The 13,549-nt window shown below is 41.9% G+C and overlaps 3 protein-coding genes across 3 annotated transcripts; 2 read left to right on the forward strand and 1 right to left on the reverse strand.

Annotated features, from left to right (window-relative positions):
- Nucleotides 1-4,718: 4,718 nt before the first annotated feature.
- On the forward strand, nucleotides 4,719-5,085 carry LOC311249511 (histone H4). The gene has a single exon (XM_084340584.1). It carries the CDS (start codon nucleotides 4,757-4,759, stop codon nucleotides 5,066-5,068), a length of 312 nt encoding a protein of 103 aa, XP_084196710.1. The 5' UTR covers nucleotides 4,719-4,756; the 3' UTR covers nucleotides 5,069-5,085.
- A 1,825-nt stretch (nucleotides 5,086-6,910) lies between these two features.
- Nucleotides 6,911-7,729, forward strand: LOC311249386 (histone H1-like). Its single transcript, XM_084340392.1, has one exon. The coding sequence runs from the start codon at nucleotides 6,919-6,921 to the stop codon at nucleotides 7,516-7,518; it is 600 nt and encodes a 199-aa protein (XP_084196518.1). The 5' UTR covers nucleotides 6,911-6,918; the 3' UTR covers nucleotides 7,519-7,729.
- A 1,495-nt stretch (nucleotides 7,730-9,224) lies between these two features.
- Nucleotides 9,225-13,525, reverse strand: LOC311249220 (histone H2A-like). Its single transcript, XM_084340096.1, has 2 exons — nucleotides 13,320-13,525; nucleotides 9,225-9,510 (listed from the first exon to the last, which is right to left on the reverse strand). Exons 1-2 carry the CDS (start codon nucleotides 13,521-13,523, stop codon nucleotides 9,241-9,243), a joined length of 474 nt encoding a protein of 157 aa, XP_084196222.1. The 5' UTR covers nucleotides 13,524-13,525; the 3' UTR covers nucleotides 9,225-9,240.
- Nucleotides 13,526-13,549: the final 24 nt, after the last annotated feature.

Genomic DNA, 13,549 nt, shown 5'->3' on the forward strand with positions numbered 1-13,549 from the left:
AAATGTTAAAGTTACAGCTGAAAATCAGAGCAGAAATAAACAAGTTTGCTGTTTTCACATATCTCCATAATGCAAATCAACTGAAAGTCAACCGGAAGAGACTAGAGTGACGTCATGTCATGGGGTCTATTGGATACCAGCTGTTTGAATATATGAATGAAATCATTCTGAAAATAAATGACCTCAAGTATCAGAAGTCATTTTCTGGCTATAAATGTACTTAAAGAGACATGGGGCAGGATTTGTGAAAAAATAAACATGCATTTTAAGTTTTTTAATGCTAATGGGTGATGAAGAGTTAAAAACCAAAAAGAATGAGCCCATCCACGTATCTCTCCATTGCCTTGAACAGGCTGTGTGCTGCATAATGGGATGCAATTTGGGCCTGAATTTCCCGCGCAGTCCTGCGGACGTGACATCAGATGACGCTGAATGCACGTCCTCGACGGCTTTCGACTTGGATACGGGAAGAAGACGAGCACGGTGGACCCAAACTAGTGTTTGGGTAGTAATGGAGTCTGCTACGGCCAGCAAACGACCCACCACCACACAAAGTCCACTAAAAAGTCATACTCAGAAGAAAAAGAAGGTTTTATCAGCAGCATGTCGTGAGTCGAAACAAAATTACGAGCAAAGCCGGGCTGGCACCCGAATATACATTGGATGCATGCTCGACTCATGGAGGCAGCTTCAACTGGAATTGGGACTGAAAATAGCTGACATGGCTCATTTCCTAGTAACCAGGTAAGAAAACATTGCATGTCATGTTTAGAGCTTGATTTGAAAATCATATGAGATCACCGAGGATTTGGAGTGACCTAACATGCAAAGTAGCGTTAGCTGTAAACATGTAACTTAGTCCACCGCTGTGAAACACTTTAAAGTTACAGACTGCACATTTTCCACGGTCCTTTAGTCTGAAACGAATAGTTAGAAATATGTCCCTTTATATAGGGGACCGAAAGCCCAACCTGTTATCCGGGAGGTGATGTTAGCGGCTGGCTGTAGCCACAGGCTAACGGTTTGTTTGTGTCTGTGTAGCAACATTAGCCGCTTACACACAGCAATCCCATATCAGAGACGTTATTTTTGTCCCCCAATATGCCGTCTTTGCTTTCGCCTGTGCCTTTCAGACTGCATCAACCGTAACATTAATTGCCGCGCTTGTGTGTCGCTACACACAGCGAGCCGGCTTCCCGGCTGCTTCATATGTGTAGGGGATAAAGCATCGGCTGCACTGCTGTGAAGAGTTCATGCACACTCCCGCTCTGGCTTGGCTGATGGCTGCAGTTACCCCAACAGTCGTAACAACCGTGGTGTCACTATTGAGTCTTATTTTTTGATCCTGCCCCATGTCCCTTTAAGTAAAAGTCAAATTGTACTTACGTGATTGTATACCATATACTATGGCTCGACTGATTATTGGATCCAATATTAAAGGGGCACTGTAATTTTAAAGAAGAAATTCCAACTCAGAATTTTAATATTTACAATATAATGAGGTAATAATACAAATTCTATATTAACTCTATACATGTATTTTTTCCATAAGTGAATAAACAAGCTGCTCTCAGAGGAAAATAAGGTGCCAGAACACTGTTTGAAGCTAGAAAGGTGGCAGGGTCCACCACATATAAACAAAGTAAAACAATATAAATTGTGTTGTCCTTTAAGGTCAGTTTGTTTATTCAGCTTATTCAGTCATGAAAACAAAGATTGTTTGTTTGTTTGTTTGTTTAGACATTAAACAATCAGTCAATAAAGATATTTCTCTTACATTTTTTTTTCTTAATGGCCATCAGTACTTTTCTCCATATAAACATCGGAAGGATAAGAGGATAGAAAGATGAATTAATCCAACTGCTAAATTAAAAGAACATCTCTGCAGCAAATGAAACATTCTTAACAAACAAATCACGCATCAACATCCCCGGATACAACATCATCAGGAAAGAAAGACAGTCTAGACAAGGAGGAGGAGTAGCAATTTCAATCAGGAAAAACATTGAATACAGTGAAATGGATTATAGTCTCTCATCACAACAACTCAAAGGAAATGAATATGTCGCAATAAGAATCAAAAATCACCTGCACCATCTTATCACAATCATCAGTATCTACTGTCCCCCTGGAACAAGACCTTCAGCAGAACTGTTTCAAGCCATCACCACCTCTGACCACACCCTCATCATGGGAGACTTCAATGCAAAACACACCAACTTCTACTGCAATAAAACAAACACAAATGGAAATGCACTCAAACAGATTCTAAACAACACCAACTTATCAGTAATCAACACCAACGAACCCACCTACATCTCCCTGGCAACAGGCAACTCGGACATCCTGGACCTGATTCTCTGCACCCCCGACCTGGCCTCAAAACTTCTCCAGTTTTCCACCTCAACCCATCTCAGCAGAGACCACCTACCTGTCCTCACCACTTTCACCTTCCACCTACAAGCCACCCCAAACAATAAATACAACTACAGAAAAGCAGACTGGTAAATCTACAGAACACACATCGAAGGAAAACTAAAACACACCCCCCTCACTCCCAACACCACCCCTGACGATCTGGACCACCAAGCAATCCTGTTAAGTCAAATAGTCACCCAAGCCAGAGAGGAAACGATACCCAAAAACACCAACAAAACTCCAACACAGTCACTCCCCCATCACATCCTCCAACTCATCAAACAGAAGAGAAAACTACGACGTAATTACATCCAGTCCCGATCACCTCAAACCAAAAGAGAAATAAACAGACTCCAAACCACTATCAAACTACAACTCAGCCTCCACAAACAAAACACCTGGAAAACCTTTTACAAGAAACTGGACCAGGACACAAACCCCCGAAACTTCTGGCAGAAAATCAAGAGTATAAACGGAGATCCACAAACCAACACCACCCCCCACTCAAATCCTCTGGCACAATCATTACAGACAACAAAGAAAAGGACACACTCTTCCGTAACCATCTTGAAAATATCCACTCATGCCCCAACGACACTCACTTTGACAACGCATGGAAAGACCTGGTGGACAAGGAAATCACAAAACACAAATCATCACAGACAAATAGAACCGACCCCCCCACAGAGCACCACCCCCTCACAAGGCCTGTCACCACCAAAGAAATACAACTGCAACTAAAAAAGATGAAAAATAAAGCACCGGGAGAAGACACCATCCACACCATTCTTATCAAACAAGCACCAATCACCTACCTCCAGCACCTTGGACAGCTCTACACTACTTGCCTCACCACTGGCCACTTCCCTTCACCCTGGAAGACTGCACTCGTCACCATGATCCACAAACCCGGAAAAGACCCCCACGACGTCATCAGCTACCACCCCATTAGCCTCCTCAGCCACATTGGCAAACTTTTTGAAAGAATCATCACCTCCCGACTCAGTAATCACATTGAATCAATAGGTCTAATCGGTATCCATCAAGCAGGTTTCAGAAAAGGCAGAGCAACAACAGACAACATCCTCCGTTTATCCAAAGACATCTACAGAAACTTCAATAAAAAACCAATTACTCTGGCAATATTCTTCGACATTGAAAAAGCATTTGACAAAGTATGGCATAACGGTCTCATTTACAGATAACTGGACACCAACCTCAAACTCCCCAAACCCATCCAATCCATCATCTCCAGCTTCCTCAACAACCACCACATCAAGGTCAAAGTTAACTCAGCCATCTCAACACCATTCACCCCCCAAGCAGGAGTACCGCAAGGCGCAGTTCTCAGTCCACTTCTATTTCTCATCTACACCTCAGACATCTACTACCCCCAAGCCACCATAGCCAAAGTCTCACAGTTTGCCAACAATCTCTGCTACTGGTCCAGCTCAAAATCTCTACAACTAGCAACTAATAAACTCCAACAATGCATATCAGAAATAGAAACCTGGTCAAGCATGTGGCGTATCAAACTCAACCCAGTCAAAACCCAATGTGTCATCTTCACCAAAAATCAACACCTACAGCTCAACAACATCAACCTCTCATTATTCAACCAGCAAATCAGTATCAGCAACGAAGCAACTTTCCTCTGAGTTACCTTTTCAAAGCAACATGACCTGGACCAAATTCATCACAAAACTGGAACAAAAAAGGAAACAACAGACTAAACCACCTCAAAGCCCTCCGCGGAAAGCATGGCGCATCACCCTCAACAATAATCAAAGTCTATCTAGCCTACATCCGACCCCTGTTTGAATACTCCATCCCCGCCTGGATCACCCTCACCGACAACCAGATACAACGCCTCCAAGTCATACAAAATAAAGCACTAAAACTGGCTCACCGTCTCCCAAACTATATCAGCAACCACTACATTCACAGAATAACCGGCATCCAGACCATCAGACAGAGACACCAAACAATAGCCCCAAGATATTTAAGTACAGCATTAAACAACCCTGCCCTCCAGAGAACCATCCAAGAAGCCAAACAAACTGTCAACACCCCCCTGTCATTCATCCTCCAGCTGAAGCCCCCCCCCTCCATTCCCTGAGCCCCCTCTTCTCTCTCTCTCTCTCTCTCTCTCTCTCTCTCCTGCCTTGGTTCACTTACGTCCTCCTTCCTCCAGAGTCCTGCTCCTCCCACCTCTTGCTGCTCATCAAGCTCCACCCACAACAATGGGTAGAAAAGGGCAGACGCCCTGAGCCATCCCACCAGGCTCAAGAGCTCTCGACTCGACAATTATTCAGTATCATTTCTCTGACCAGCGACAATGAGCGGAAGAGGCAAGGGAGGTAAAGGACTCGGTAAAGGAGGCGCCAAGCGTCACCGTAAAGTTCTCCGTGATAACATCCAGGGAATCACCAAGCCCGCTATCCGCCGTCTGGCTCGCCGCGGTGGAGTCAAGCGTATCTCCGGTCTGATCTACGAGGAGACCCGCGGTGTGCTCAAGGTTTTCCTGGAGAACGTGATCCGTGATGCCGTCACCTACACCGAGCACGCCAAGAGAAAGACCGTGACTGCCATGGATGTGGTGTATGCTCTGAAGAGGCAGGGACGCACCCTGTATGGCTTCGGAGGTTAAGCTGTTTTTGTCCCTAATCCAAATCAAAGGCCTTTTTAAGGGCCACGCACCTCAAACTAGAAGCGCTCACTTCCTCGAACTTTCGTATTAAGATCAGTGATTGATAATTTACATCCTTTGTGTTTATATTTCTTTCACTATGTCTATGTGAATTAACATTATCAATGATTTGTTATAGATGCATGTTAATGTCTCAAATTACATCACTGTGTGGATGATAAAGAGTCGGCTACTACTCTGAAAAACTAAGTCGTTATGTATATCAGTCCCGATCCCCTGATCAAACTGCTCTGGTGTATGTCCTTATACGTTCAACTCCACATTATGTAATCCACTGACACAATCACACGCATGGCTGGGTTAACATTGTTAGAAGATATGAGCTTCCTTCTCATCTAGACTTACATTCAGTGATTTCTGAATATAGCTTTCATTTACAGTTGAAGCCCTCATGCAAAGCTCAAACTTAGTGATACAATCAGACTGAAACACTCAACTCCTTCCCTGAAACTGTGTCTTCACTGCTGCGCTATAGCCTACATGTTTGCAGTACATGTAAAATGATGTCCAAAATTGAGATGAGGGTCGGGGATAGAACTATAGGCCTATACTGATTACACACTAGGTTATACAGTAGGCGTACTTACATATTCAATATGCTTATATGTTATATGCATAGTATAATTGACACACTTTAATACATTTGAAAGACGAAATAAAGCCCTTTTCATTTCTCTCCTGGAAGACAACTCTGTTGTTATTAGAGTATTATACTGGCACACAGCTGTCTGCTCAACATCAAGCTAAGATATTTTATAAGTGATTAGCTATACCTGCAAACACAGAAAGTCAGGGTGAAAAGCTACATTTTTTAAGAGGCAGCGTGTTGACATTAAGTTCAATGTAGAAACAGTCAGAAGGACAGGGTGGTAGAGATGAGGAGAGTGGAGGTGACAGATGAGGGAGCTTTCCAGTGCTTGTTCACACTGAAAGGTGGCATTCCAGTTACTGAGTGTATATTTTTATTACATAGCCTATCAGTAATTACTCTTTTTTTTTGGTAACAAATGGGAAAATGTTTCAGATTGCATATTGCATATTGTAAACTATAGCCTACTATATCATATCAGTGCCTTTTAAAATCCACCCAAAATGTGTGATGTGTTTAATTTCAATAAAATATATTGTGTTATTTTGCACTTACTTAGCCTACTTTGCTGCCAATTCAACGTCTGTGTTCTTTTTAACAGAATGTAAAAGAATGCAGAAAGAAATGTTGACAGCCACAGTGAGCTGCTCTGTCTAACACCACAACCCTCTGCCATCATCAGTGTGTTTGCTGCTGCCAGAATAACTTGAATTTATTACAAAATGATCACTCACAGATGGTTGTTTTTACTTTGAGTCCCTGAACAAACACGTTGACCAGCTGGAAAACTGCTTTTGACGGAGCTCTGATGCATTTTAAAACATTTTAGGAGAGAAATGAGTGGGAAAAGTCGGGGAGCAGTGCTGGTCACGACGGTGAAAGTGTGAGGTTTGGAGGCTCCTCCAACAAAATGCAGAGAGCATCAGAGCTCTACATGACTTCAATATGAAGAGAAACAAGTCCGCTATCGGCTCCTTCACTGTCAGCCTCCAACACTTCTCCCACATTTAGTCTGGAGTCTTTTATCGATGAAGAGAAAACACAAGTGGCCCGGCATTCAGACTGCCCAGAGGAGACACGGCCTGGGTTGAGTCTCCACGGTTCTCATGGTGTGTTTAAGGACAGCCTCCTGCTCTGGAATCTCCATTCGTCCAGTCAGACCCTCGTGTTGTCGTGAGTAGGATCAGAACTTTGACACAAAATGGCAGAAGTAGCTCCAGCTCCCGCCGCCGCTCCGGCTAAAGCCGCCAAGAAGAAGGTTACCAAGCCGAAGAAGGCTGGCCCCAGCGTCAGAGACCTCATCGTGAAGGCTGTGTCCGCATCCAAGGAGAGAAGCGGCGTGTCTCTCGCCGCTCTCAAGAAGGCTCTGTCCGCCGGAGGCTACGATGTGGACAAGAACAAGGCCCGCGTCAAGACCGCCGTCAAGGCTCTGGTGCTCAAGGGGACTCTGGTCCAGACCAAGGGGACCGGAGCATCCGGCTCCTTCAAGATGAGCAAGAAGGTGGCTGAGCCCAAAGCCAAGAAGCCGGTTAAGAAGGCTCCTGCTAAAGCCAAGAAGCCCGCAGCCAAGAAACCCGCAGCGGCTAAGAAGCCCAAAGCTGCGGCCAAGAAGCCAGCAGCCGCCAAGAAGTCCCCGAAGAAGGCCAAGAAACCTGTGGCGGCCAAGAAACCAGCCAAGAGCCCCAAGAAGGCCACCAAGAGCCCCAAGAAAGTGGTTAAGAAGGCCCCTGCACCCAAGAAGGCTCCCGCAAAGAAGGTTGCCAAGCCCAAAGCCAAGAAGGCAGCACCCAAGAAGAAGTGAGCTGTCACTACAACATCACACGTCCCGATTAAAGGCTCTTTTAAGAGCCACCCACTCCATCCTTAAAGAGCTCAGTCCTGTTCATCATTGTTGACAATCGATATTAAATATATAACATTTCAATGGCACTGCCACTGTAACTGCACCCTGTACAATCGGATAACCCCTCCTCTCACTTCTCTTAAACTAGTTTTATGAGACTGGGCATTGACACACGACACCCAAAGTCTTCTGCTAATCTTAACTCGATCAATAATTTTACAATTGTTAATAAATTGTGACGTTGTAGACGATACAACTGAGATTCCTCTCTCTGGAAGTGAAACATCTAACTATTCATATCTGGAAAGCGCAGATTCCGGGTTTCATGATTTAATGCTGCATATGACTGCACTTCTACTCCACAGTGCGTCCAATCTACTCTAAAGTGACTCTGTGGCAGGATGAGAGGGTGAGCGGCACACAGCGCGCGCGGGAAAGGGAAGGGCTGCCCTGAAGAGATGAAGGCCTACACTTCATAATGCCTCATTATATGTTTCTTGGAACAGTCGGTGGGATAAATAATAAGAGGGAATTTAAGTCCAGATAAGATCAGCGGCATAGTTAATTAAGCTCTATGTCACTGTTAACAAGCAATGAAATGCTTTATAAACGAATTATTAATGAGTTTATTGGAAAGTTGCAATTGATGTTCATAATAATAATATATTATTAGGCTACTGTGTGGTTCATTTTTAAGCATTATTTGGATGTGTTGCAACTGATGCCTTCAACCTTTACAATTACTTGATGAATGTTTTATGAACATTTTCTTAACAGTAAAACTATAGCCTACATGTACCATTTATTACTGATAGTTGTTATAGTGTTACCCATGTGAATGTCCTATTCATTCTATCTTTACTTTTTTTTAAATCTCGCACTATGTACAGTATATATTTGTAAATATTTTTGCTACTTTTACTATTGTGTGTTTTTATAGTGTGTTATTGTGAGTTTTGTGATTTTATGTGAATTGTTACTGCAACAGTGTAATTTCGATTGTGGATTAATAAAGAAATCTATCTTCAGCATGTAAATAAGTTTGATCACCAAGTCAAAACTGGCCATATTTGTCTCATCTTCTGTCGGAAGTTGAGAATATGCCATTCATTTGCTGGTACTGATATTTCCTAAGCGATTACTGGTCCTGTCAAAATGCAGAGAAATTCGCGGATTGATAATATAGTCTTCAAAATGTTCTTGATGCATGTGTGAGGTCAGGACCTCAGTACTTCTAACATCCTGGCTACAGCCCTGAGCTCAATTATCCTGCCATGAACAGGCGACTAGTTTTATTGAATCCACTTGTCTTTACATGCTGAGACCAGATAGCCACAATATTAACCTTAATTAATGCGACATTAGTGATGTATTAAGTGACTTAAAATAAAAACTTACAGAAGGCGAGGGAAATAGCCTATAGGTACACCTCACCCTACCCGAATGAGGATAGATTGGACCTAATAAGCCGCTACAAGCAAAACCTGGTGTAAATTACGCGTTCATTCACCCTCTGATGCAATATCCATCGTATATTTATCAAAATACATTGATTTGGTAGAGTGAGTATCGTGTGAGTATTGTATTCTTGAGACAGACATGAGAAACACTGCTCTTTATCAGAAGTGAGTGTGTGGCTCTTAAAAGAGCCTTTGTGTTGTTGGTCTCAAGCAGGATCATTTACTTCTTGGCGGCCTTCTCGGTCTTCTTGGGCAGCAGGACAGCCTGGATGTTGGGCAGCACGCCGCCCTGAGCGATGGTCACTCCACCCAGGAGCTTGTTGAGCTCCTCGTCGTTGCGGACAGCCAGCTGCAGATGACGGGGGATGATACGAGTCTTCTTGTTGTCGCGGGCAGCGTTTCCAGCCAACTCCAGGATCTCAGCGGTCAGGTACTCCAGCACGGCCGCCAGGTAGACGGGGGCGCCGGTGTCGTGCCAAAAAGTGATCGTCTGCCAGAATCTGATTTCCGGCCGCGGGAGCGCGCACAGCAGCCCGTTGAGCGGTAGCGTTTAAACGTCTGGTTTTCTCTGGATGAAACGGTCATGATATGCAGATACACACAACTGTACGTCCGCAATTATAGCAAAGGTATGTGTCTTAGAAAGTTTAACGTTTGTTGTTACGTAATTATCACAACTGTGGCCAAAAGAAGTGGAGTTTGTAGCGAAATCAGGCCTGACAATTACGTGATAGACATGTCCCTATGTGCTTGGTATGTATGATGCCTTTGTTTAGCCCTGTCTTATGAATTAGACTGTAATGAATGTGATTTATAGGTGTGGATTTTCAATAAAGAAATGATCACTTTTGCAATTATCCTCGTGACTCTGCATTATCTTTTATCTGATCTGGGCTCTACATTTGCTTCCCATGTTTGGATGTGTCTTGTACATCTAATATTCTTGTTTATGCCTACTCTTTGGAGACAATACTATGAAAGACATGATTCGGGAGGGTTAAAAGCCTATAAAATAACAGTTTTCACCTGCCAAAAAGTGATTGAAGGACATATACAGTTATTGAAAAGTTATTTCTGCCTAAATATGACTTGATCTCATTCTTGAGCTTCATAATATGAAGATCTGAGCTCACAGGACAGCTTGAAAATCTTTTAAAGGACCATTACAACAGAAAATGTGCCTTTTCAGCTGCCAAAAAGTGATTGAAGGACATATACAGTTATTGAAAAGTTATTTCTGCCTAAATATGACTTGATCTCTTTCTTGAGCTTCATAATATAAAGATCTGAGCTCACAGGACAGCTTGAAAATCTTGTAAAGGACCATTACAACAGAAAATGTGCCTTTTCACCTGCCAAAAAGTGATTGAAGGCCAAATACAGTTACTCAAATGTTATTTCTGCCTAAATATGACTTGATCTCATTCTTAAGCTTCATAATATAAAGATCTGAGCTCACAGGACAGCTTGAAAATCTTGTAAAGGACCATTACAACAGAAAATGTGCCTTTTCACCTGCCAAAAAGTGATTGAAGGCCAAATACAGTTACTCAAATGTTATTTCTGCCTAAATATGACTTGATCTCATTATTGAGCTTCATAATATAAAGATCTGAGCTCAAGAGACAGCTTGAAATCTTGTAAAGGACAATTACAACAGAAAATGTGCCTTTTCACCTGCCAAAAAGTGATTGAAGGACATATACAGTTACTGAGAGGTTATTTCTGCCTAAATATGACTTGATCTTATTCTTGAGCTTCATAATATGAAGATCTGAGCTCAAGAGACAGTTTGAAATTCTTTTAAAGGACCATTACAACAGAAAATGTGCCTTTTCACCTGCCAAAAAGTGATTGAAGGCCAAATACAGTTACTCAAATGTTATTTCTGCCTAAATATGACTTGATCTCATTATTGAGCTTCATAATATAAAGATCTGAGCTCACAGGACAGCTTGAAATCTTGTAAAGGACAATTACAACAGAAAATGTGCCTTTTCACCTGCCAAAAAGTGATTGAAGGACATATACAGTTACTGAGAGGTTATTTCTGCCTAAATATGACTTGATCTTATTCTTGAGCTTCATAATATGAAGATCTGAGCTCAAGAGACAGTTTGAAATTCTTTTAAAGGACCATTACAACAGAAAATGTGCCTTTTCACCTGCCAAAAAGTGATTGAAGGCCAAATACAGTTACTCAAATGTTATTTCTGCCTGAATATGACTTGATCTCATTCTTAAGCTTCATAATATCAAGATCTGAGCTCACAGGACAGCTTGAAAATCTTTTAAAGGACCATTACAACAGAAAATGTGCCTTTTCAGCTGCCAAAAAGTGATTGAAGGACATATACAGTTATTGAAAAGTTATTTCTGCCTAAATATGACTTGATCTCTTTCTTGAGCTTCATAATATGAAGATCTGAGCTCAAGAGACAGCTTGAAAATCTTTTAAAGGACCATTACAACAGAAAATGTGCCTTTTCAGCTGCCAAAAAGTGATTGAAGGACATATGCAGTTACTGAGAGGTTATTTCTGCCTAAATATGACTTGATCTCATTCTTAAGCTTCATAATATGAAGATCTGAGCTCACAGGACAGCTTGAAAATCTTGTAAAGGACCATTACAACAGAAAATGGGCCTTTTCACCTGCCAAAAAGTGATTGAAGGCCAAATACAGTTACTCAAATGTTATTTCTGCCTAAATATGACTTGATCTCATTCTTAAGCTTCATAATATGAAGATCTGAGCTCACAAGACAGCTTGAAAATCTTGTAAAGGACAATTACAACAGAAAATGGGCCTTTTCACCTGCCAAAAAGTGATTGCAGCTCCTTCCTTGTAACTTGAAGATGTTTTCTGCCTCAAAATGACTGATCTTTATCCTGAAGCATCATATGTGACAGATTACCACCTCACACTGGCCCTTTCCACAGTTTAAAGTAGTGAAAAGTAGTGGTTAAGATATATTCTTCAGAATATAACTGATGAGTGATATGAAGTGACTTTGAGGCAGAGCATCCCTTTCAGTCCAACATCAGGAGCATACTGTGAGCTCAGATCTTTACATTATGAAGCTTAAGAATGAGATCAAGTCATATTTAGGCAGAAATAACCTCTCAGTAACTGTATTTGGCCTTCAATCACTTTTTGGCAGGTGAAAAGGCACATTTTCTGTTGTAATGGTCCTTTAAAAGATTTTCAAGCTGTCTCTTGAGCTCAGATCTTTATATTATGAAGCTTAAGAATGAGATCAAGTCATATTTAGGCAGAAATAACATTTGAGTAACTGTATATGTCCTTCAATCACTTTTTGGCAGGTGAAAAGGCACATTTTCTGTTGTAATTGTCCTTTACAAGATTTTCAAGCTGTCCTGTGAGCTCAGACCTTCATATTATGAAGCTTAAGAATGAGATCAAGTCATATTTAGGCAGAAATAACCTCTCAGTAACTGTATATGTCCTTCAATCACTTTTTGGCAGGTGAAAAGGCACATTTTCTGTTGTAATGGTCCTTTAAAAGAATTTCAAGCTGTCCTGTGAGCTCAGATCTTTATATTATGAAGCTCAAGAAAGAGATCAAGTCATATTTAGGCAGAAATAACTTTTCAATAACTGTATATGTCCTTCAATCACTTTTTGGCAGCTGAAAAGGCACATTTTCTGTTGTAATGGTCCTTTAAAAGATTTTCAAGCTGTCCTGTGAGCTCAGATCTTCATATTATGAAGCTCAAGAATGAGATCAAGTCATATTTAGGCAGAAATAACTTTTCAATAACTGTATATGTCCTTCAATCACTTTTTGGCAGGTGAAAACTGTTATTTTATAGGCTTTTAACCCTCCCGAATCATGTCTTTCATAGTATTGTCTCCAAATAGTAGGCATAAACATGTACAAGACACATCCCAACATGGGAAGCAAATGTAGAGCCCAGATCAGATAAAAGATAATGCAGAGTCACGAGGATAATTGCAAAAGTGATCATTTCTTTATTGAAAATCCACACCTATAAATCACATTCATTACAGTCTAATTCATAAGACAGGGCTAAAGAAAAGGCATCATACATACCAAGCACATAGGGACATGTCTATCACGTAATTGTCAGGCCTGATTTCGCTACAAACTCCACTTCTTTTGGCCACAGTTGTGATAATTACGTAACAACAAACGTTAAACTTTCTAAGACACATACCTTTACTATAATTGCGGACGTACAGTTGTGTGTATCTGCATATCATGACCGTTTCATCCAGAGAAAACCAGACGTTTAAACGCTACCGCTCAACGGGCTGCTGTGCGCGCTCCCGCGGCCGGAAATCAGATTCTGGCAGACGATCACTTTTTGGCACGACACCGGCACCCACACGCTGCGCATAGTTACCTTTACGCAGCAGCCTGTGGACACGGCCGACTGGGAACTGGAGCCCGGCACGGGAGGAGCGGGTCTTTGCCTTTGCTCTGGCTTTGCCGCCGGTTTTGCCTCTTCCGCTCATGTTTCAGGTCTTTCTAGAGTCTCGAC

The sequence above is a fragment of the Pagrus pagrus genome (assembly GCF_965226575.1).
Source record: "Pagrus pagrus genome assembly, chromosome: 2".
Lineage (NCBI taxonomy): Eukaryota > Metazoa > Chordata > Actinopteri > Spariformes > Sparidae > Pagrus > Pagrus pagrus.

Bases quoted from the DNA above. Each gene is read 5' to 3' on its own strand.
- LOC311249511 (XM_084340584.1), top strand. From the start codon at position 4,757: ATGAGCGGAAGAGGCAAGGGAGGTAAAGGACTCGGTAAAGGAGGCGCC.
- LOC311249386 (XM_084340392.1), top strand. From the start codon at position 6,919: ATGGCAGAAGTAGCTCCAGCTCCCGCCGCCGCTCCGGCTAAAGCCGCC.
- LOC311249220 (XM_084340096.1), bottom strand. From the start codon at position 13,523: ATGAGCGGAAGAGGCAAAACCGGCGGCAAAGCCAGAGCAAAGGCAAAG. The intron at 9,511-13,319 runs CCCGTTGAGCGG...AGATTCTGGCAG, and splicing joins CGCGGGAGCGCGCACAGCAG to ACGATCACTTTTTGGCACGA.